Source organism: Vanacampus margaritifer, chromosome 13 (genome assembly GCF_051991255.1).
Source record: "Vanacampus margaritifer isolate UIUO_Vmar chromosome 13, RoL_Vmar_1.0, whole genome shotgun sequence".
Lineage (NCBI taxonomy): Eukaryota > Metazoa > Chordata > Actinopteri > Syngnathiformes > Syngnathidae > Vanacampus > Vanacampus margaritifer.
The window spans coordinates 18,329,930-18,353,394 of record NC_135444.1 but is presented as its reverse complement, the minus strand read 5'-3'; the positions used below and the strand labels follow the sequence as shown (position 1 = coordinate 18,353,394).

Below are 23,465 nucleotides of genomic sequence, written 5' to 3'. Positions count from 1 at the left end.
TAAAGAGTGCTTTTAGGTACAGTATTTATGATTGTGGTGAGTCATTGAAGTACACTTGGCTTCTTCGTTTTGCTCAGGCTCATTTCAGCAATATAGTTTTAAATTCTGAGCATTTAAAAAAAAATTCTAATACAGACGCGACATTTATTTATTTTTATATGGAATCTTATAATAATCCTCCTTGACATTTGTAAAAAAAAAAAAATCTCTCTTTTTTCCCCCAAACAACAAAGAATGTTTTTGTGTTTTTACAGCTGTGGCAAGTCACACAGTCGTCCGTGTTCAGTCCCCCCTTCCGTGCCTGGCCTGGCCTTATTGTTCGCTCCTCTGTCCACTGGTGTGTAATAAGCTCTTTATAGAGATAAGGAGCTTTCTCCCCACTTCAAATCGGAGAATGCCGAGTCTGCAGGAACAAATCCGCCGGTAAACCCGTCAGTGGTCACGACACCTCGTCCAAGGCAGCCGGGACCCCCTACCACTCGCTGGCCCCTCCAGGTGGCTCGCGCCAACCTCAGCCAGACGCGATACCGCATTTTTTTGGGGCAGTGGCGGGGCATTGCGGCAAGCTGGGGAAGCCGTTATGACACCATATGGATTTGGAGTCATAAAGTAAACAATGGACTCCAGCTAATTCCTATCTGCACATCTTATCGCAGCCAATCATGTCTCTCCTGACTGCTGTTTACCAGACGGTTTATAGGAGATGAGGGTAAATCCTTGCCTAAATTGTGCTTTTAGTCAATATTTTGAGTTGGGACATTTTTTGGCTTTGTATCGACAATATTGCATAACGTGACACAAAGACAATGCTTTTTAAATCAATAGACTCACAAAATTTTTGGTTGGTTAAATGTTGACCTTCACTGTGAGGTAGTTGGACAGTAACAACAACACAGTTTTTGGTTGGTTAAGAGACAGATGATAATTCGGTTGATATTTGGAAATTGCGGGCATTTACTAATGCTTTATGTGTCCGTACTTTAATCTAGATGTCATGGAGTTTGGTTTGTCTTTTGAAAATTATGAGATTTTAATCATAGCGTAAATAAGCAACATCATTCTTTGACATTTGAATATTATTAGTAATCATTAGGGGTGTGCGATTAAAGGAAACACGAGACAAAAAGTAAACGTATCGATTGTATTTTCACTTATGGATGCAGCACTTCGTTACCAAAAACAAATGCCCTTGCCTTTCAATTCGTCACTAATAGGCTCTGCAATGCTTTTATTTTGTCCCCACAGAGAGAACCGTTCCCCACGGACTGTTCACCCCGCTACTGGTCGGCTCAGTATCGGCAGCCTCCATCCTCTGCCTGGTCCTCATCATGCTCTTCTACAAGTACCTGCAGGTATTAACGGGAGTAATCCTTTAAACAACATAGCACTTTTCCCGATTTATAATTGCGGTTTGTGGTTGTTTTGTTCCAGAAACCTAAATACCAAGTGCAGTGGAAGGTCATTGAAGGAATCCACGGTAACAACTATGTCTACATTGACCCCACCCAGCTACCCTACGATCACCAGTGGGAGTTTCCCAGAAACAACCTGCGTTTCGGTGAGCCGCCAGGCCCCCTCACACATTAGTGTAACATGTTTGTCACGCTAGTGTGCGGCGCGTGCCTTAGCGCATAGCGCGAACGTGTCACTTCTGACAAGCCTCGGGCCTCACAGCAAACATTTTCCTGCAATCAACTGCAGGAATAACTCAGTTGTCGAGATTTAACATTAATTAGTTTGTCATCTTTTCAGGTTTTGGGGGTGTGTGGGGGGGGGGGGGTGCATAACGCACTTTGAAGTCCGGTGTCCCGACAAAACAGCCTCCTCGTCGGAATACCATATCTTGCACTTCTGTGCATGCGCAGTAGGAACGGGTTGGGTGTTCGGTTGAGTTTTGGGTGAGGCTACAGATTGAGGCAGCTATACGGGTATGCTGATCTGACGGAACATCGGCATGAGTCGCCCCCTCCCCCACTGTCAGTCAACTCAGCAGTTATCTGACGCATTTGTGATATGTAGTTAGCTAGCTAACTAGCTATGCCTTCAGATAGTCCGCTGGTTTGACAAAATTTAGAGCGCCTCATTGTATGGTGTGAGTGCAAGTCATGCAGAGAAAGGTGTATAGAGTGAAAAGGGATGGGGGGGGGGGTGTTTCACAGATACATCATCTTGATTTGTTTTCATAGTCTATGACCGTTTGAAACGCATTTTAGCAATGGAGCGTAACCGAATTGCTTACTTTTTTAGTCCTTGACAATTTTGTGGGAAAACCGTTACTGTATGTCAGTCACACCCACGAGGCTGGCCAATCAAGAACAGGAACATAAAGCTCATTCATTTTCCACATCATCTTATTCTAAGGCCTTGTTCAGACTAGCAGCCCAAATCCGATTTTTAGCCCATTCAGATTGAATGTGGATGGCTCTTTTGTAGTCTGAACAGTCACAAAACCACATGAAATCCCATTTTTGCGGGACGAATTGAAACCACATAAGAGGTAGTTTTATATCCGATTTGGACAGGATGTGTCTCAGTCTGACCAGCTCGAAACACTCAGAACGTATTTGACTGTCCTGGCGTTACTCTACACGTGCAAAACCAATGCGCTCGCGCTGTCTATACCCAATCGGTCCGCTGCCCGACTGTTTACTCGCATGCTCGGCAGTCAATCACCTTGACGGCTCCACTGCCCCCGAGTGCCCTGTCGGCACCTGTCATGCTCAAACCGGAAATACAGTGACAGTTTACATTACTTGCGCTGAAGCCAGTCTCGCTACCAGATCTTCACATGCGCAACCGGAAATAGCAAAATAGTGCCCGGTCATAGGCATAGAAATGAGGTCGTTAAAAAAAAAATTAAGAAAATAAAATAAAGAAACATAAAAGAAACCCGCTTAACACGCTTACGAGGAACGAAAATTACGGAGCGGTAAACAGCGTCACATGACGTCAAACACTACACACACTTGCTACAGCAAACTGCCAGATGGGTCAATAATGTGACTCAGTCTGAACCAGATTGGATTTGGACACTTGCTAAAAAGCTGGACAGTCAGCCCTAAAAATCAGATTTGAGGAGGAATCCGATTTGCCTCCAGTCTGAAACGCAGCCTATGTGACTTGATGAGAGACAGATCCTGGTCACCAGTTTAGAGAACATGAGACAAGCTCTGTATTAAATACGAAAAAAGCACATTGAGCATCATTTATTGGAACAGTAAACTCCATTTATCCATTCATGCCGCTTTATGGTCATGGGAAAACTTCAATCCAGCCCAACTGACGGGGGGTAAAAAGTCAAGACTCTATGCTACACTGTCTACATAAAAGCCAACCGTATGAACCACTACATCGACAGTCACTGGAACTGTGACTCCTGTCGTTCTGAGTTAAAACACCAGATAAATGTCTGGGTAGTGGCAGACTTAACATGGCATGATGTCACCCCCGCAACAACATTAATGGACATGTGGAGAGAGCTGGCAAGCTGCAGTTGTATCAAGCGAAGGCAGTCACAGGGCTCAATCATGACAAAAACCTTCCCTCCCTCACTGCTAACATCATATTGTTGACATACCCAGGGTGTTGTTTTTTAGCCAAGCTCCTTCAACAGGATCCTGCACGTCCTGGTGCTTGAGCACACAGCCCGGGGGCTCAACTGGTGTTGTCCCAGTAATGCTGGCGGGGGGGGCCAGTGGAAGGGAAGGGAGGGAAAAACAGGATGGGCAGGGGGAAGTAACAGCTTTCTGTATTTCTTTTGTGTTTCTGCAGGGAAGACACTGGGCTCCGGCGCTTTTGGAAAAGTGGTGGAAGCCACAGCTTATGGAATCTCCGAGGCGGACTCGGTCACCACAGTGGCGGTCAAGATGCTTAAATGTACGTTGAAGCTAAGCTAAGAGGAACTGCTGCGTGCGGTTGGTATAACTCTGCCACAGGGCTTTGAGTCAGATGTCAAACATCACACGTAGTCCATTAAGAAAGAAGCTGGGTTATCAGGATGAACTAATATTTCTATTAAATGAAGTTAGGGGGCGAGGAACCATTTTGAATAGTGAAACGCTTCGCAAATCAAAACAAAAATGGGGGTCTTCGATACAATTTCCAGACTGCACATTGGATCAACATAGGGATGGAATAAAATATTATTACATATTATTTCTTTGAATACCATTTCATGTTAACATACATACTTTTAAAAAACTTAGTCTTTTTTTAGGAACTGTTGGCTAAGACTGAAGGTCTCGCAGTCCTTTCGTCACTAAATGAAGGTTTCAGTCACATCCATAAATACAAAATATGCGGCTAAATCCAAATTTAATTTTCTTGGGTTTTTTTCCGCAGCGAGCGCTCATGCCACCGAAAAAGAGGCCCTGATGTCCGAGCTGAAGGTTCTCAGTTACCTGGGAAACCACATGAACATTGTCAACCTGCTAGGAGCCTGCACTGTGGGAGGTAGGGGTGCCTCTGTTCTCGCCATTTGTTTAGGATCACTCTTGCCCTGTACCTCACATATTAAATATGACATATTTGTCTACACCGGAAGGCCCCACGCTGGTGATTACAGAGTACTGCTGCTTTGGTGACCTGCTCAATTTTTTACGGAGGAAGAGGGAATGTTTCTTCTTCTCCAAGACGGATGAAGACTGTTACTACCGCAATGTGATGTCGCAGAGGGGCAACGTGGGGTGAGTTGTTTAAAGTATACTCAAGAAACAATTTGCAGAATCTGAACATTTGACTCTAAATCCCATATTTCCAGACCCCAAAAAATTATTAAAAAACAATACAAGATTACTTCCCTTTGATTTCAAGCACAGGTCTTTGAGAATTTTTCCTTTGTCTTACTATTTACTGATCCAAGTCATTATGAACTGCGAACCATTTCTAGTCAAAACAAAACACGAGCTTCAAGATGAGAATTGAGCGTGAAGTCCTGGAGAGCATCAAAGCGCTGTTTACTATCCAGAACGTGCGTAGGAGTCGGGTGTTTAGAGGCGGCTCGTTCTCAGACTGCTCCTTTCCTCTCCTCGCAGCGACAGTTTGAACGGCTACATGTCCATGAGGCCTTCTGCCGCTGGCAAGCCGCCTTCGTCCTCATCTTCATCATCATCAACCATCGTGGAAAAGAGGAGCTCCTTCCGCAAAAGTGAGTCGGACATTTAGCGAATTTCAATTTAAAAATTGGATCTGAATTAAGTACCCCGCCTACTGCCCGAAGCCAGCTGGGATAGGCTCCAGCGACCCCCGCGACCCTTGTGAGGACAAGCGGTTAAGAAAATGGATGGATGGATTTGAATTAACATTTTATGTCTCCTTATGAATTCTTTTTCAGACGGATACTACGGCGACGCTGAGGGGGACATGTTCGACGACGACGGCCTATTGCTGGACACTGAGGACCTCCTCAGCTTCTCCTACCAGGTGGCCAAGGGGATGGAATTCTTGGCTTCCAAGAATGTGAGTTATCCCATCCATCCGTTCATCATACCTCATCATCAGCAACATCAAACTGATTTATACCGATTTGATAACTTTTTGATCGGGCCATTGGCTGGTTCAAGTTATATTGAGTTCATTAGTTTGTGCACCAATGCACTCAAATCTCCTAAATCGAAAACTATTTTTCCATTCAAAACAGTTCTCTTTACACCCCTAATATACATGCATATATATACCAGCTGAATACTGTATAGTACAGATAGGGATGTGCATCTTTTCAATAAAAGACTATTCCGTATACGTATCTCAATATGTTCTTGATAAAGATGCTACATTTTAAAGGTATCATTTATAATATAAGAATCCATCCATTTCCACTTTTGTTTTCTAAAGTTTACAGGTCAAAATGAAACGCGACGTAACAGGAGGTTTAAGTAAACATGAGAGGCAGTTTAAGTATAAATCCTGGGTTTGCTTGCATTACATAGTATTTAGATGCAGTATACACAAATATAATGTATATTACACAGACAAAAATTGGTGCATTCAACTGACCCTGTTATCCTTTGCTAATAGTACACTTTCAAGTACTGTATGTACTTATGCACACTATTTCAAGGCTAGCACTGGTATGCTACACTGAGGCCATGTGTCTCAACACCTTTCGTGATAGTATTGTAGTCTTCTTGATTTATCTGATTTCTCGCTCCACACAAAGCACTGCTCGTGTTTCCATGGCTAGTAAGGGTATCCAGAAAGCATGTCGCGGCACGCCGTTGAAAATTTAATTACTGTCGGAGTCAAGTGTCAGCTGGTAAAAAAACTGAAAAAACGGTAGATGGCACACAGAACATCTCATTATCACCCTCCCATCCCCAGTGCATTCACAGAGACCTGGCGGCCAGAAATATCCTGCTCACTCAAGGGCGAGTGGCGAAGATCTGTGATTTTGGCTTGGCCCGAGACATCACCACAGATTCCAACTATGTGGTCAAAGGCAATGTGAGTCTGTTTTTTTAAGGAATACTATCTTACATTCATTCATACTTTACAAGATACACCAGAACAGTCAGTCTATTTAGTGAATAAGAGGTCTCAAGTTTCACCTATATATTAATATATACCAATACAAAGGTAACAAAGTTACAGAAGATGCTGAACACTCGTTTCATTAAAAAAATGGATGCAGTAACGATCATGTTCACACAGCCCCCTCCTCAATTCCTGGGAAACGCAAATTGCTTAAACACAGTCAGCTGCTTCAGTAAAATTACTACAAATAAAAACAAGCATTTTAAATGACGATTTAACAGTGACTAATTTTGTATCTGATTGTTGCTGTTTCTCAAGTCGATTTTAATTTAATTTCATTACTGTGTCTTCTGGGAACTTTTTTTTTTAATGCCACCGCAGTAATCTGTCGTTCTCTCGCACGATAACATTCTGTTGGTGAATTTACTACGGCTCCTTAATTTTTCCATCCGCTGTCAACTCAGGCTCGGCTTCCGGTCAAATGGATGTCTCCGGAGAGCATCTTCGAGTGCGTGTACACGTTTGAGAGTGATGTGTGGTCGTACGGCATTCTGCTGTGGGAGATTTTCTCGCTAGGTATGCACATCTATCCTGTATTTGCGTGCGTTGTCATTTTTCCGTGTCTTTTCTGACCAGAGAAATCCTTCCTCCAGGAAACAGTCCTTATCCTGGAATGCCCGTGGACGCCAAGTTCTACAAGCGGATTAAAGAAGGATACAGGCTGGACTCTCCTGAGTTTGCACCCTGTGAAATGTAAGACTGGAATGATGTGGTTTTATTTTTTAAAGGTGATGATGGTGGTGAATACATCAAAGAAATGTGAGATTTTTATGACGGCCCACTCTCATCCTGTTTCACTGGCAGACAACTACTCAACTATTAACTTGTTCTACTGGAGAAGAGCCCCACAAATGTATTTGAACAAACTGATATCGCTCTCCATTGATTTAAAAAAAAAACTAAAACAAAAAAAACACTAGACACACCAAAAAACACGACCATTTGTTGATCTGCACTTTCCATATTGTAAACTTAAATACTGTATTTCTGCAAATAGTGGCTTACGCTTTAATTGACACAGGTAAATAAATCACGAGATGAGACATCAACTTGAATATATAAACGCCCTACCTCATATAAATATCCTTATTTTTCATACTTAACTAACCAACTAAGTAACGATGATTAAAACATGCATTCTGCATTGCATCATACCCTATTTATATATTTTCAAATTACGGCTAGTAGACACCATACCTCAATTTATCGCCGGGTGCATGATCGAAAAAAAATGGCATGACTCAAATAAATCTCTTTTTTCCATCGCTAAACAACCTATTAACTAATTACTTAATCAAGACAAAATGCCCTAATTTGTTACTTGATGCACCATCTTGAATAAATAAACACCCTACCTCAAAATGTGTCTTTTAGCTCCTAAATAACCAACCAACCTCCTAACAAAACATAAACCCTGTACAGCTTAATTTGTCATCATGTGGCCAAACTTCCTCCCCTTGAATAATCAACGCCATACCTCAAGTTGTATTTTATTTTGCTTCATTTTCGTAACCAACCAATTAACAAACAATAGTCAAAACATAACACATTGTATTATATCTTATTTAGCTATGATGTGGCAAATAGACGCCATACCCCAATTTTTTATTAGACGCCTCACCCGAAAAAACAGCATACCTCAAATAGAAGTCTCAGTTTTCCTATCTACCCAACTAAAAATGATCAAGACTAAGTACCTGTAATCATCTCGATTCGTAGACGCGTACACAGGGAGATTAATAGTGAACTACTTACCGCATTTACACCCAGTTGCTAACCAAAACAGCAGCATCTATCAATGAGTAAATTTTAAGTATGGAATCTACGGAAATGGGTAGTATTACAGATGGCAACTGACACAATTTCATTTACATTCATAGAATTGTTTTTAAATGATTATACAGTAAAACATAATATTATATGTGCGACTGCTCCACAGGTATCAAATCATGCGGTCCTGTTGGGATGCCAATCCCATCCAGAGGCCCTCATTCAGGAAGGTGGTGGAGAGAATTGAGCAGCAGCTGTCAGATGCTACCAAGCATGTAAGTGTTGACACCGCTCAGACAGTAATCACTAAACGCAGCCGATGTGGCTTGCCTCATTGAGATAATATCACGCGTGGCGACACTGCTTTCAATGCAGTGAGTGTCCGTTGTTAAAACACTCATCGCTAGTCCCAAGAAAAATACATGATATGCCTTTTTACTTAATAATAAATAAAATTCATTATTTGTCAATTACAACTTCATAATAAGAGCATGACGACCTTGCTTCTGTCTATTATGAAATTGCATGTTCATGTGTGTACAATACTGTATGACCTGACTTAAGAATCTATTAAGTAGCTTTTGTAGTCTATGTGAGATTTTTGAGTATCTGTGTGATTGTACCTTTAAGAGGCGGGGCCTGGTGGAGGAATGAAGCACCACAGGCAGATGCCACCAGGGAAGTGATCCCCCTTAGATCCGGACGATACAGAATCCTTACAGCAACAGCCTCAATTCCATCATGGCCACCCTTATAGTGCAGAAGAGTAGGGGGAGGAGAGTGGAGAAGTGGCAGTAGACAAGCCAAAATTCAGAGGTCAAATGGGTGAGGCAGTGCTAGCTTGGTGTGATATAAGCAAATGCGAGAGTGTAGCAATAAATTGAGATCTAAATTTTTCTACGGAGGTAGGCTGCTTTAATTTCCACGGGTAGGACAATGCAGAATTTTGGAGCTCGAAAAGCAAATTTTCTATAATCTGACATCTTATTAGCTCTTGGAGTCAAAAGACCAGCATGGACCAGTCGGCAAAATAGGAAGTAGCCACTGTACACCCATGCTATTTTTTTCTGTTAACACGCATGTAATGGATGCTGACTGGGGGCATTGTCTTTTCAGATCTATCTGAACTTCAACTCCAGGATTACGGTGCCGCCCAGAGCCGCCACGTCCACCACCACCACCACCATGGATGAGGAGGAGGAGGACAACGACGAGCCCAGCATTCCGAACACGTCGTTCAAGCTCAGCTCAAGCGGCAGTAGCGCTCCGACGCAGCCCTTACTGGCCCAGCATGAGGTTTTCCTGGAAGGCACAGGACTCGGAGTCCAGCGGGTGTGAGGGGCCTCTGCCCCCTGCCTCTTAAAAGAAGTGCCTCTCATGTTCTGCTACCACGACAAAAACAAAACACTACCATCCCCTTCAAAAGACTGCCCACATCCTCTACAAAGACTGCCCCTGTGGTGCAAAAAAAAAAAAAAAACTAACCAAAAAAAAAACTAATAAATAACACTCCGCCTACTACCTGCAGCTCCAGCACTGCCACCACGCCTTAGGGCACTTCAGACAAAACAAAGGAAGTTGAACATTTTGTTATTAATGTGACTGTCTGTAACTTTCATGGGATGGCAGTTAAGAAAAAAAAAAAGAAATGTTACACGCTTACATTTGTCATAGTGATGGTTTTATCTGCTCTCTTTGAAGTTTTTCTTTATACCACATTTTTTCTTACACTTATTTTGTCTGGAAAGGAAAAAGAAAAATGCACTCGAGGCACTTCACGTCATTCCACACATCCTGTAGTGCAGCTTTATTGTGTGTTTTTTTTTCTTTTTATTGTCAGTATTACATGTTTCAAATGAAGGTGACGTTTATTCAGGGTCCAATTTTTCAAACGGAGCTACTGGGACACTGGTTTTTATAAGCTATTAAGACAGCCTGGTCCGCTTTGAGGAGATTTCTGACGTTTCACTGCCACAGAGCTGCGGGCCGCGATAGAATGCTGGACGACACGGTACGCTAGCTTGCTTTGTAGATAGTTGTGGGTTTTTTGCAAGATGCTGGGGATTGAAGGCAAAGCTTTAGCGGGCTAGCTTTAGCAGGTGAATATCACATATAAAAAAGAAAAAGAAAAAAAGTTTGTGTTTCCTCCTTGTTTACATGCTGGTACTGCCATTTCAGAGATTTGTGTTGTTTTTTTGTGATCACCTGGGAAACAAAATGGCTGACTGTTTGGGATTTGCCATTCAGTGGACTGGAAAGCAGACGTTACGGTTCAATCAATGTCATTGTTCCCCGGCTACACGATGGGTTTCCCCATTCTCCCCTTTGAGTCCAGATGTTCACTCCACAATGGTGTGCTTCCTGTCTTCCCATCAGTTAAATGTCCTCTAAGTGTGTATGGACAATATGTTTGTGGTTGTGAGTGTGTGCGCGTTTCTATGAATGATTTAAAAAATAATTGTATAATAATAATTACCCATCCATTCTACAAATCACCTTTTATTATTATTATTATTAGATATGCCACTATCATTCATCATTGTCCCTGCATTTACATGACAACGTTTTGCTTTGCTAACACATTAAACCAAAACAAACACTTGAATATCATTACATATTACAACATTATCTATCGTTAAAAATAAATGGCTTACTGTTTGGTTTTTGAAAAATGCCAAAATATATAGATCAACAATGTACTTGACACAAATAACTACTTTCCAATTAGCCAGGATTTTATGGCATTAGAGAAAGAGCCCAATAATAAGCAAAGATTCTGTGAATGAACAAAATCAGGTGAATTTTGGAAGCGTCTCACTATACAATAAATGAACAGATCAACAAAATCTTCATCCTCGTCATCATCAAACTTTGATGCCATGCGCCACTCACATTAGGTGGAGTACGCAAAATAAAATGTTTTCAGACGAGTACCGCCCTAGTGTCTGAGATGCCGTCGGAATTTCCCAAAAATGGTTGCTTCAAACCAAAATGGCCGACTTCCTGTTCAATTTTGAGCATGGAACGTTGAGACTATTTTGAGGGTCCTGATATGACAAGTCATAATTTCATGTTAGACCAGCAAAATTTGTAACTGGACGGATTTTTTTCCAACTTTCCAGCGGACGCTTCTGACTAACTTTTGGGAGCTTGTATTCAGAACTGACATGAGACCAAAGATATACTAACTTTCTTACCAGGATACATGACAAACTTAGTTTTCAGGTGTTATTAGGTCCCCAAAAGGCGATCCAATTGTCAGAACTATAATAAATAGTGATTCCTAGAGGCCCTAAGACAAACTGCCATTTAACTAAATTGGGAAAATTGACAATCAATTAATTGTTTTATATGGTAATTATCAATGGCAAAGAATGTCATAAAGACATCCTAATTCAACAATTGATTTAGCAATAGTTCTTTGTCGTTGTCATGTAAATGTCCGAAAACATGCTCACTCTGCTCCACTTTATGTAAATATACATTTCACTGTGCATATATTGTAAAGTCATATGAGAAGGCGGCCATCCTAATGAAGACGTGGTACACATAATATATAGAAAATATTCATATGCTGGTTTTCCGTTCGTGTACTGTATACGTTGTCGCCTCGGTAACGGAGACTCATTGAACTTCTCTGTGCAACACATTTCTCATTTGACGAAGTAAAAGAAAGAATTGGACCGTCTATCGCTGGACTTTTCCCCGTCCATCGTCGGTATTTATTAAACCTGAGGCTTTATTTAGTGTTGCTGTGTATAATGGATGTGTTACATGTGTCAATGTAAATAAAAAAAAGTTCTATATTGAAATAGCAACGAGTGGAAATCCTGTACTTGCCATCCTCCTGCAAAGGAATCCCAGTCATTAATCCAGTGTGTGTGTGTGTGTGTGTGTGTGTGTCCGGATGCATTTGGTTAGTCGCGCTTCAGTGCGTGCCAATAGGTGCTTGTCCCATAGACCGCATGTCACAAGTAATTCAGATAATCTCTTTGTTGTGAAATGGAGCTTAACGGGCTCTTGGTAGCGCTAAATACAAAGACCAGTAGCGCCGACCTTCAATGTTTTGCGAGAAAAGAAAAAAAAGACCATTCAAGCATACAAACAAAGCATCAAATGAAACAACATAGCAAATGAAAGCATAAAGTAAAACTGTAAAAAAATCAGCTCCCACAAGCAAATAGATATATCCTTAGTTTAAAACAATCTTGCCTGTATATTCACCAGTTCTAACTCCAAGCTAGAATATTGACTTATTAAAAGTGACTTTTGAATTGCTTGTATACAAAACGTTTGGTAAAAGGAGTGCCTGCACGCCCACCAAGAGTGAAATTACACAACCAAAGACTTTGTTGTGAAATGGGAGCTTAACCGGCTCTTCTTATCTCCAAATGCCAAAACCAGTAGCACACTTGCGCAAACTGTCACAGGTCACGTTTCATTCGGAAGCCAGCCCGTACATTCACGATGAGGTTTTAATTCCAAATTACACTTTAATTATGGAAAATTTCATTTGAATGTCTCGTATCAAAATGGTTGGTTCTCTGTGAAATATCATAACTAAGTAGTGGATTTTATTAAAGTAGCAAATACTTTAAAGAAACTGCCACCCAAGAGGCAAAACTGAGATAGGCGAGTGTTAGAGAGAACCCTTACCCAACACCCAAAAATTTGTTTCCCTGATTCTTGCTGTGACGAGAATCCAGTCGTAACTGAGAAGGTGTCGCCTTAAGCGGCCTCACTTGTGGCCGAGCCAAGTCAAAGCACTGGTTCTTTTTTTTTTTCTCCCTCTAAAAATTAATCGAAAACCAATTCTCAGTCAAGCAAACACAAGATTCCTAAGAACCGAATCAAAAATAACTGGTTTTTGGATTACATCTTTACTCAAGACTCTTCAAAAGTCTCCAGTAAAACCAGAACCAGTCGCTAGATTTGTTGCTAAGGGAGAAGTCTGAATAATTATTCAATTTTTGTGACAAAGTTGCTGCGTTGGCAACTCTGTTTGCTTTCAAGGATCAGGGCTTCAGCAAAGGCCAGCGGGCAAGGTGAGAGGTGGCTCCTTCTTATTAGTCCGAATTCTGGATATTTGGTGTATTATTTTGACCAAACAGGGCCATAAACATGTTATTATTAATTGTTAGAGAAAAGCGCATAATAATGGGTCCTTTCATCTCCCCGGTGTGCATGCATCTTGAAAAGTGTACGCATCATTTTTGACAAGGATGTAATAACAATTATAATGCTGGTTTTAAATTTACTATACTGTATTGGTATTGTTTTGAATGAGCCTGAATGGCAAACATCTCATGAAAGCTTGTCGCATGCCATGTAAAGTATGATAAATGGGATGATAGAATTTGTGGTATCAGCATGCAAATCTTTGCTAGCCTGATCAAGAGATGTCTGAGGTTAGAATGCCGGGTACATCATGATCTTATCAAAAACTTGCTGGCTCTTGCTGGCACGAACCCAGAAGGCGGACATCTGGTGCTGAGGAGAGCGTCGCAAGCACGACGTGGGCAGTGTCCATTGTTTTCACAAACAAGCTGATAAGAGCTTGAGAAGGAAATCCCGCCATTGAACAACTGATTTATTTATTTATTTTATTTAAAGAGGAAGTGCCAGTCATCAAGGGATTACAGTAACGGCATCATGTCGATTCATTAAAAAGCCCGTAGAACATGTCTGTTCAATACCTCCCGCCTACAGCCTTAATCCCTTTGCTCATAAAAACAACATTTGATCTTTCATTAAATCAAATTCATGGCTGTTCACAACATCCGCTCTTTGTAATAACTGATCCTATTGACCCTCAGGTTTTAGCGTTCCTTGAGGGAAATCACAGAGAAAAATTTAAGTTACAAATATGAAAATGTTCCAGTTCAAGGAAGCGGACCGAAAATTATTAATCCTGACATTTATACCGCGATTTCTTGTAATAGGACATTCAAACTGCAGTGCAGACACTCGTGTTTGCCTCAAGTCCTGTTCTGTGAAAGTTTGCTAGTTTGGAACTCATTATAGTGTTGCCATGTATATTTTTATTTGTATATCTCCATTTACAAGTTGCATGTTTTCGCTTTAAATCACCACCCCAAAAAATCTATTTAGACTCCAAATGTAATCCTAATACCAGGGCGTATCCCTCCTCCATGAAAGTGATCACATTCAGAACAGCTAAATAGCTACTTTAGCAACATTTATATAGATGCTTGTATTAACTGTAAAATGTGTCATACAGTGAACGCTTGCTACTCACAGCGGTCAGGGACGAAGACCCGACATCACAAATCGAACATTTGCAAACCACTTATAAATGTTTATAATAGGCCTACCTTCCAAATATAATGCTAATGCTAGCATCTAGCCCGGTTCCATAAAAGCTCCAAAAAGCTAAGTCAGCTGTTACTGTATCTCATTCGATTGTATGACATGTACATCTGTGTAGAAATGTACATTTTCATGACCAAATTCTATTTTGTACATGAAGTTTTAAAAAAACGTATCCAAACTCCAAATTTAATGCTAATGTTAGCAACGCAATTCCATGAAAGTTAGCAACCGCCAAAGAGCAACAAGAGCTTTTAGTTAAGATTGCTTGGCATGTAGATTTGTGTAAATGTGTACATTTTTCTTTCCAAGCTTAATTTTGTTCCGTTAAGTAGTACAAGTAAAAGGTATCCACTCCAGACAAATGCAATGATAATGTTAGCATCTAAGTCATGTTGTGTAACGAGTTGTTTTCTCCCTCTCCAATCTCCTCAACTTCTCCTCTTACGCTATATGGAAGAAGACGTTAATCTGTGTGTTGTGGTGCTGTCTGTGTGCGGTGCGGCCCCTCAACTGTTCCCCTCAACTTGCGGTTGTAAATTCGTCCGGCGTGTCACTCTCCTTCCGAGCAGTTAAACGTCTTCTAAGAAAGAAGGAAACCGTTAAAGAAAGAGCCTAGTGCTGTGCAAAGAAACAAGTCGCAAGCAAGGCCACCTTCTAGCCTTGTTAGCAAGCTAGCTATTGACGGGGGGTAGCAACCAGGGGCATGGGGGCCATTTGGAATTTCGGGAGTTTGCTGAACCATTTCCAGTCCGCCGACGTCGACGAACGACGAATAGGAATCGCTGCATGTCGACTGCTGACATTGTTTTATCAATTATTTTTAAATTCTTGGTATAAATAAATACTAAGTCGTGTTTATTAAGCAGGATTTCAATATCAATTCAAAAAAAAATCATGATTATACATTTTCCATAATTAACCAGCCCTATTTAGGGGTGCACAGATTACTAGGGGATCATTGGGGGGGGGGGGTCTGCTAATATTCTCCCCTGTAAGTGATTCCTGCACCCAAAAAGTTTGACAAACTATGCTTTATCCTGAGTGTGCGTTTATCTGGGTTAGTTTTGGGGTCATGTGTACAATGTGATGCTCATCACAAGTGTGGGTCACATTTTATTAGCCACAAGACTTTCAATGAATGGTGGCTATTGTTGCGCAAAGACTGAACCGCATCATCATAAGAGCAACATAAAGAAAGAAAACCCTCTATGTAATATTTGAATATATTTGCAGGGCAATATGGAGGCCCCATATGGCTTTCTAAAAGGGTCAATTGTCAATATTTTCTGCTCAAGATGCTCAGGAAACTGTGACGCTGCTGTGGCTTGACAGACCTCTAGAGGTGGGTTTAGTTAAGGCGACAGGGAGGTCTATCTGGTCTACACTGAGGGGGGACCTTCTGCTTAGGGGCGAGAACAGGCCCTTAACAGATGGCTGCCATGATGACAGCGGTACAAGGCCGATGGGTAAACGAGTAATTGGAAGACACGTTAAGGTGTTAAAGTAGGGTTTGGCTTCCATGCAAGTGTCACGATATTTGTTAAAAAATAGATTTTTGGTTGATTCTTGATTTCTTTTCCTCAACTTTTTTAACATGTAAATACGCACATAGAAATATCAACTTTTTTTCATAAATCCATTACAAAACTGATATCTGGCATGACAAAAGTTTTTAGTGGAGGAATTTTTTCCAACCCAAGCTTGTGTAAAGTAGCTTGAATTGCACGGACGGAAAGAACGACGACATGCAAGTGGAGCTTACTGAGCTCTCCTGTGGTGCGCCACACACAGAGAAACCGGAGATTAAAAAAAATAACTGGATACCTCCGCGTCTCAATATTTGATGAGCGGACGGGACAGAAGGGGACAGGACAGGTGATAGCCTCTTGTCCAGTGGAAATTAGCTCAAGGGACACGCTGACCCCGTGTTGATGAGTCAAAGTTGTTTCATTACATTCCACATAAGATATAAGAAACCTATCAGCCAGTTTGATACGGTTTGTTGGTTGTGTGAAACATTTAACTTTTCCTGCACTTTGCATTAGTCAAAATAGATAAGTAATGCAATGGAAAGGAGCGAATGCAATGAACCTCAACGTGATGACGTAAAATTAGTTTACTTTAATATAAATACTTGAGTATAAGACTAAGTACAAGTAAATGTAGCGTGTTACTACCAACTTTGAAGAAGTTGTACGGCAAGTCGATTAATGGTGTCTAAATCCGAAATCAAATCGTTCCACTTATAGCAAGAATCATATCAAATCATCTTTTCCTGGAGCGATATATTGTTGAAGGAAATTCCCACATTTGCAGAACTCACAAGCTGATTCATATTTATGTCAAATGACAAGAATCTCCATGCATCACACCCTCTCAAACTTAGCCGTACCACATTCAATCGAATCATAACACCAATGAATTGAAAGGAATCGTTCCACTTTAAAATAAACCGGCAGTGAATCACATCTCACCCTATGTATCGAGATACCGCCCAGCATAAGAAAGGAAACTGACTGTTCAGAATCGTTATATTGTCGTCATGGGATTACCTGCAAAAGATTTGCTCCTCAAAATCAGAAAGTTGCTCCTCAAACAAAAGTCATGGATTCGCAAAACTTCCCCCTAAAGAAAAAAGTTATTTTGACACCTGCATAGACGACCCCCCACCCCATAATTTGCTCAAACACACGCGGAAATGTACTACAAATTCTTTTTGACAGCTGACGAACATGCTTGGGAGGCGAGTCCCTTTACATTAACGAAAAATATAGCTCACACCTTAGGCCGGAGGCCAGTCTCAGACTGCAGATCTGAGTCGGATTAAGAGCTGTCAACATCATCTTTTAAAGGCATGAACAGACACTGAACGCACCCTAGCCCGAGGTGACTCATTCAGAATTATGGCCACGTTGACTGATTTATGCGGTAACGTAAGCATTCACTCTAAAAACAGTTGGGTCAAAAGTAACCCAATTATGGATCAGAAATAGACCGATACACTTCATGGGTCAATTTGACCCAACTTTTTGGGTTGTTTTATACAAAATGACCCAATGTTTTGACCCAAGTAAAGGATCTGGCCAATATTTAATATTTATGAGTTGTTTTACACTGAAAGACTCATTTCTTGACTCAAAGTTGGGTTAAATTGTCCCAAGTCGAGGATTGGTCCATTTTGACCCATAGTTTGACCCAACTGTTTTTAGAGTGTTGGATCAGTTGGGTAGAGTACTCACCAAAGATGTAAAAACTTAAACAATTAAAAATAATAATAATAATAATAATAATCAAATACTGAAGAGTAGCCTACTCTTAGAGAAATATGTCTCGAGTTGGACCAAAAACTAGTAGTCCTCCAAATAATTACTTGAATATGAGTACGTACTCAATGAAAAAACTACTCAAGTACTGAATAACTGGGATTATTTTCTTCTTTATGAGATTTGGTCATTGACACTGACTTCCCACCATGCCAAGTCGCAATTTGATTCGTTAGTTAGCTGTTGCGTTTACTGTAGTGTAATCCCTAATAAAAATAATAATAATAATAATAATACATGAGCAGGAGTAAAAAGTATGCTGCTTTTGACACTACTACAATGTTTCCAAAAAGTGACTCAAGTAAATGTAACATGTTACTACTACCTAGCTCTGCATTGGATTTCATTGCCCCACAGCTGCTTATAAAGTTTTTACTCTATTTTTTACAGACTCCTTTTTGGCTGGTGAAGTCGTCCTTTCTGCTTACAAAATAAGATTGTGTCAGTTGGTTCCTCGGTTTAGCCTGGACCGTTTTCTGCACAATGCGGGGTCTTCTTCAGCGAGGGAAATAACATCATTGCGGTAAACCTTTAAAGCGCAAAAATCTGATAAAACGCTACGATAATGAAGAAATGTCAATGACACAGTATTGGGGGGTAATTCACAAACAGGGTGCAGTAGTGCTTGGAATTGAAATTGGAATTAACAGCCTAGCTAGGACAACCCCATGGAAATAATTCCTTTCCTGTTTCCTCATCCGCATGACCGCCTCTTGCTAGTCGCCTAACGTACGCATGATTCTGATATCATGTGCACTGATCGACTGCATTGATAAGCACTGCGGGGCCTCACAAATTGGCACTGGCTCCGTTAAAAAAAATAATAATGAAAAACTCATCATATCAAGATAAAGCACGCGCCACTGAGGAGACCGGAACGTCTGGCGTAAGAGTTACAGGAAGTCCCCGGCGCCTGAAGCCATAGACCGCTGTTTATAAAAATGATCACTCATTAGCATACACCGCACAGAAAAGGCAGCCATTAAATTGGCTCAATGACTTACAGGAAGTGTGCAGAAGGGCTAATTGCTTGGTCATTGTCTAATGCGCTAATTCAAGTAAGCAAAACAATATCACAACAAAAGTCAGACGTTAGGAAAGCAAGGCAACACTTTCACGGTATCAATCTTGACAAATTACTCAAATGAAAGATATTAATGAGTATTAGTTTAAAAAAAACAGGATGTAGATGAGATAGAACAAACAAGCAACCAAGCAAACAAACAAACAAAAATCTGTTTAAAAAAAAAAAAAAAACACTGGAAAATGAATACGTTCCAATTTTGTAATTGTGTCATTTATATTTATTTAACCACAGGGCAGAGTTTACCATCAGTGCAGAAATCAATTCATTCAATGCATTATCATTATTATCTGTCGGGGCATATAAACAATCGGTGTCCCCAGGTGGTCTCCAAGTGCCGCAGATGTGACCCTCGTGCGCGGACTAGCATCATATTTAAAAGTCAGCTCTGACCACTCTTTCAGATCTCAGCCTGTGCTCTTTTGCAAAATTACCAGCATTGGGTCTAACCCGCCCCTGGGCAGAAATAAGCCATCTGTTACAAGTCACAAAAATAGAGCCCTCTGTCTCTACTTAAGGTAAGATTTTACAACAGGTGGTAAATGTCCACATTTTACTCCAATGAGAAAAGGGTTGTTAGGTGCTGCTGTTCGTTAGCAATTTCAATCAATACTTCAATACAGTGGTGCCTTGTGATACGAGTGGCCCGATATACGAGTTTTTCAAGATACGAGCCATCTTTCAGGTGATTTATTTTTAATTTTTTTATTTTGCTTTGCCTTACGAACAAAAATTGAGATACGAGCTCTGTATGGCGGCAGTAAGTCAACTCAGCTGACTTCACAACTAATAGCAGTTTGGCAAATACTAAACAAGTCTTCCAAAAAGAGACTTCAAGCCTACAGTTTACTCTCAACTTAAAGATAAAACAAAGAAAATGATGCGTTGTGGATTTAATAAAACCACATAACTTAAGTCTACTAGCTTAATGCTAAGCCATTTCGAAAACACCCAAGACAAACTAACAAAACTAGGATTGATAGTAGGCAGTAGCTACAAATCTTCAAAAACCTGTATTTTTGCAGATAGAGCATATAACAATACTCTCAGACATATATTCTTTATCATCTGTAAAATAAAAAATAAAAAAATATATATATATATATATATATATATATATATATATATATATATATATATATATATATATATATATATATATTAGTGCTTGTTGTGATGGTCTTGTTGCCGTATTATGCATGTATTATACTGCCCCCAGTGGCCAGAAGAAAAAGCACGTTGTCCATTAAATTCAGAAAATATATATCGCAAAACTGTTCAGCTCTTTGGCGAAAATAAATGAGGACCTATCAGTGGGCCCTCATTGGTCCTTCTGGTGAACTGAGAGCAGTCATGCGTGTCAGCGTCCCGTGAGTCGCAATCTGCTGCGAACCGTCTGCACCTCAGCCTCTTCTCCGCATATGGTGCAAATGAACGAGTCGCCGTGGAGCGATGAGTCACGGACGTGTGAGGAAGGTCTACTTTAGTTCAGTGATACACACCAGAGGGACCCGGCCTCGAACTCCACACCGTAATGCAATTATGCCGTTATTATTTTTGCTAATCCCATCGCTCTCCTCCCTTGTTTGGCTAATGTTGGCCGGGAGGAACTGACTTGGAAAAACAAGTACGGAATGGGATTGAACGGAATACTTTATCACATTCTCAGTGATGTGTTCAGTGCTGTGCAGTTTTCGCAGGTGAGGTGACTATGACTGTATTATCACTGCGAACAAAAACAAAAACAGGCGAGATACTGTGGCTCGCCCATGCGATGTAAATGTAATGAATTTCACTTTGTAGCGGGAGGCCTGGTTTTAACAACAGATCAAACATAAATCCTTTTTAAGATATCAGAAAGTTAACAAACTGCTCGGTTTTGTCCTCCCCCCACAACCCCTTAGAGGCACACATCATTCTTCTTCATCCACATGATCATTTTAGCGTGATCACAGGGTGAGAAGAAGTTGACCTCCATTGGAATGAATGTAAACTTTAACTAGTAAATACTGACGGCAGATTGGATGTTTGATAGTAATTTTCTCCATAGGGAATAATGGAAAATTTGATCAGACTGTCAGACTGTCCCTATCTTAATGGCAATGTTCTAAGTAACATTTTCAAATTACTAGCTGTCACGCAAGTGCCAAAATAAAGACATAAAAATGACAAAAGACTTTCATGTCAAAGGTCTAATGAGTCCGGTTGCAGATGCTGCTATTTTTAACACTACATTGTCATAAATTGTGTTTTTTAAAAAAAACTAACAAACAAACAATGAAGTCAACCACTAGTAAAACAATAGAAAACACCAAATGATAGGCGAGGATGTGTATGAGGACTTTTGGCATCCCTCACTGACATTCATATAATCATGCAAATAATCAATTGTGAAGGCTTTTTTAAAATCTGTTTTAACATTTGTAATCCCTAAAAGTCATAAAACTGTAAAAATAAAAAGCTTTTTAAAACATTTTTTTAATCTAAAAAAAAAAAAACTAGTTAGGATGGTAATAATAATAACCACTGCAAAAATGATAAAATGGTGAATTTAAAAAGGCTAAATAAAAATTTAAAAAAAAAAATTAAAAAAAAGGGACAGGGGGAAAGTGACACACATGGTTTAACTCCAGCCATCGTAAGATCTTCCATAACACGACAATGTTTTATGGAGATTTTACACCGATCTGATCAGCTGGATCGGTATCGGACGATATTTAGAATTTTACACAAAATCAATGATTGGCTGTCTTAATTTGCCCGCTCGATCAATGATGTCATTAATCGTCTCCGAGAAAAAAAAAGTGGAATTTATTTTTATCTCATTTTTTGACTATTGGCGAATGACGGCAGTCAACTGTAGAGTAAGTATATATATATATATTATTGCTCCATCTTTTGATCAAATTGGTGATCGGTTAGAATTTTTTTTCAAACTCTATCTCTGATCAGTGATCGGCTGAAAATCCTGATTGACTAACTGTTACGCTTACTTTTATGTAACAATTTAACACATCTTCATTATTATACAAATGTAAAAAAACAACCAAAAAAACAAGCTAACCATTGCTAATATTAAAACGTACAAACATCACTCAGTTTAATTACAAATGTCTAATGTGAATGTGATTTGTCACTTATATTATTACAACATTCTCGGTTTTCAGAAACTTCACATACTGTTACTTTCCGTAGTTTGAATAATTGTGATTTCCAGAAAATGTCGGCTTGACTTCAAGTTTAATTGGATCAATTTCTGTGTGGAAATGAGTTGTTTGTAGCCTAATCGCTGTTAATTTGCTACCTGAATCTTTAAAACTACACTTGACCAAAGAAAAACTGGATTACTGTGCCCTCAGGCGGCCAGATATGTGCTTATTTTATAAACTAGAAGCAGATAGTAGACATCGTGATGCTACGTTCAGACAGGAGGCCCTAAAACAACAGCGACTGCCTCAACGTTAAACCTACAAATATTAAAAGTCTTCTTAGAATAAGTTATTAAAGCTTCGTCTGATGGGACAATCCGAAAGCCACCTCGCATCCCATGTCAGGGCCATGTGAAAGTTGGAAAACAAAACAAAGTTGTCCTAAAATAGCTGCTTTTAAAAATGGCCGACTTTCAGTAGCTTTACAAACGGGCTCTTGAAACTTTTAGGTGGTGGGAGTCACCAATGTGCAGTTGGACAGTTTTCATAAAGCGTCACACTTCTGATTACGTTAATAAGCTGGATTTACATGTTCACAATCAGAGTTTTTAAGGTAAAAAGAAACCAGTACTTAAAATAAAAATAAAAAAGAAGAAGAAAATAAACCCGTATTATCATTGCTAGCAAAGCTATGTGTTAGCTTACCTGCTTTTGTGGGTTTTGTAGTGACGATTGTGGTTTGACGTTGTAGTTGTTGTTTGTTTAATCTTTGAACCAAGCATTTTGTCGTTCCCTTTTTGCCAACTTCATCGACATGATCCATGAATTTGATAATCCTCAGGTATCCTTGAATTGCTGTTAGTGTTCAGTGTAGCCCCTTCAGCATTAGCAAGTGCGCAGCAACACTTGACTGGGTTGCCAGGTTGGTACGAATGAAACAAACCCCCTTTTTCTTTCTTCCTTTCTTTTTTCTTTTTTCTTTCTTTCTTTCTTTCTTTCATTTATTTATTTATTTATATATTTTCCTCCCTAAGAAGCCAAACTATTAAAATGGAGATTTACAACTATAAATAAAATGACTTCTGAAGTCATGTCCCTTATATGCACCAATTCCCAAGTCAAGTTATTACCAAGTTTTTTTTTGGTAGGCAAGTTTGTCTACTCATGATAGACATTCCAACAAAATTTCACATTGCTTAGTGAAATTGGCTTCAGAGGCTGAATTTTCAAAACCAAACCAAACCAAAATTTCAGGCGATAGGTGTGGGTGGGGCT

At 40.1% G+C, this 23,465-nt stretch overlaps 1 protein-coding gene and 1 long non-coding RNA gene across 4 annotated transcripts in view; one reads left to right on the top strand and one right to left on the bottom strand.

Annotated features, from left to right (window-relative positions):
* The window catches only part of kita (KIT proto-oncogene, receptor tyrosine kinase a), a 28,310-nt gene extending 16,203 nt beyond the window's left edge, over positions 1-12,107 (top strand). For both annotated transcript variants that reach the window (XM_077583487.1, XM_077583486.1), the window contains exons 10-21: positions 1,246-1,352; positions 1,432-1,558; positions 3,772-3,876; positions 4,342-4,452; positions 4,544-4,685; positions 5,034-5,146; positions 5,333-5,457; positions 6,319-6,441; positions 6,936-7,047; positions 7,125-7,224; positions 8,471-8,576; positions 9,418-12,107. In XM_077583487.1, coding sequence (XP_077439613.1) covers positions 1,246-1,352; positions 1,432-1,558; positions 3,772-3,876; positions 4,342-4,452; positions 4,544-4,685; positions 5,034-5,146; positions 5,333-5,457; positions 6,319-6,441; positions 6,936-7,047; positions 7,125-7,224; positions 8,471-8,576; positions 9,418-9,639 — 1,493 coding nt within the window. In that variant the 3' untranslated portion in view covers positions 9,640-12,107. The remainder of the gene's footprint in view (positions 1-1,245; positions 1,353-1,431; positions 1,559-3,771; positions 3,877-4,341; positions 4,453-4,543; positions 4,686-5,033; positions 5,147-5,332; positions 5,458-6,318; positions 6,442-6,935; positions 7,048-7,124; positions 7,225-8,470; positions 8,577-9,417) is intronic.
* Positions 1-23,107, bottom strand: part of LOC144062281 (uncharacterized) — a 38,543-nt gene extending 15,436 nt beyond the window's left edge. For both annotated transcript variants that reach the window (XR_013296371.1, XR_013296370.1), the window contains exons 1-2: positions 22,896-23,107; positions 8,925-9,051 (exon numbers count right to left, since the gene is read on the bottom strand). This is a non-coding gene — a long non-coding RNA (uncharacterized LOC144062281). The remainder of the gene's footprint in view (positions 1-8,924; positions 9,052-22,895) is intronic.
* Between the last annotated feature and the right edge of the window lie 358 nt (positions 23,108-23,465).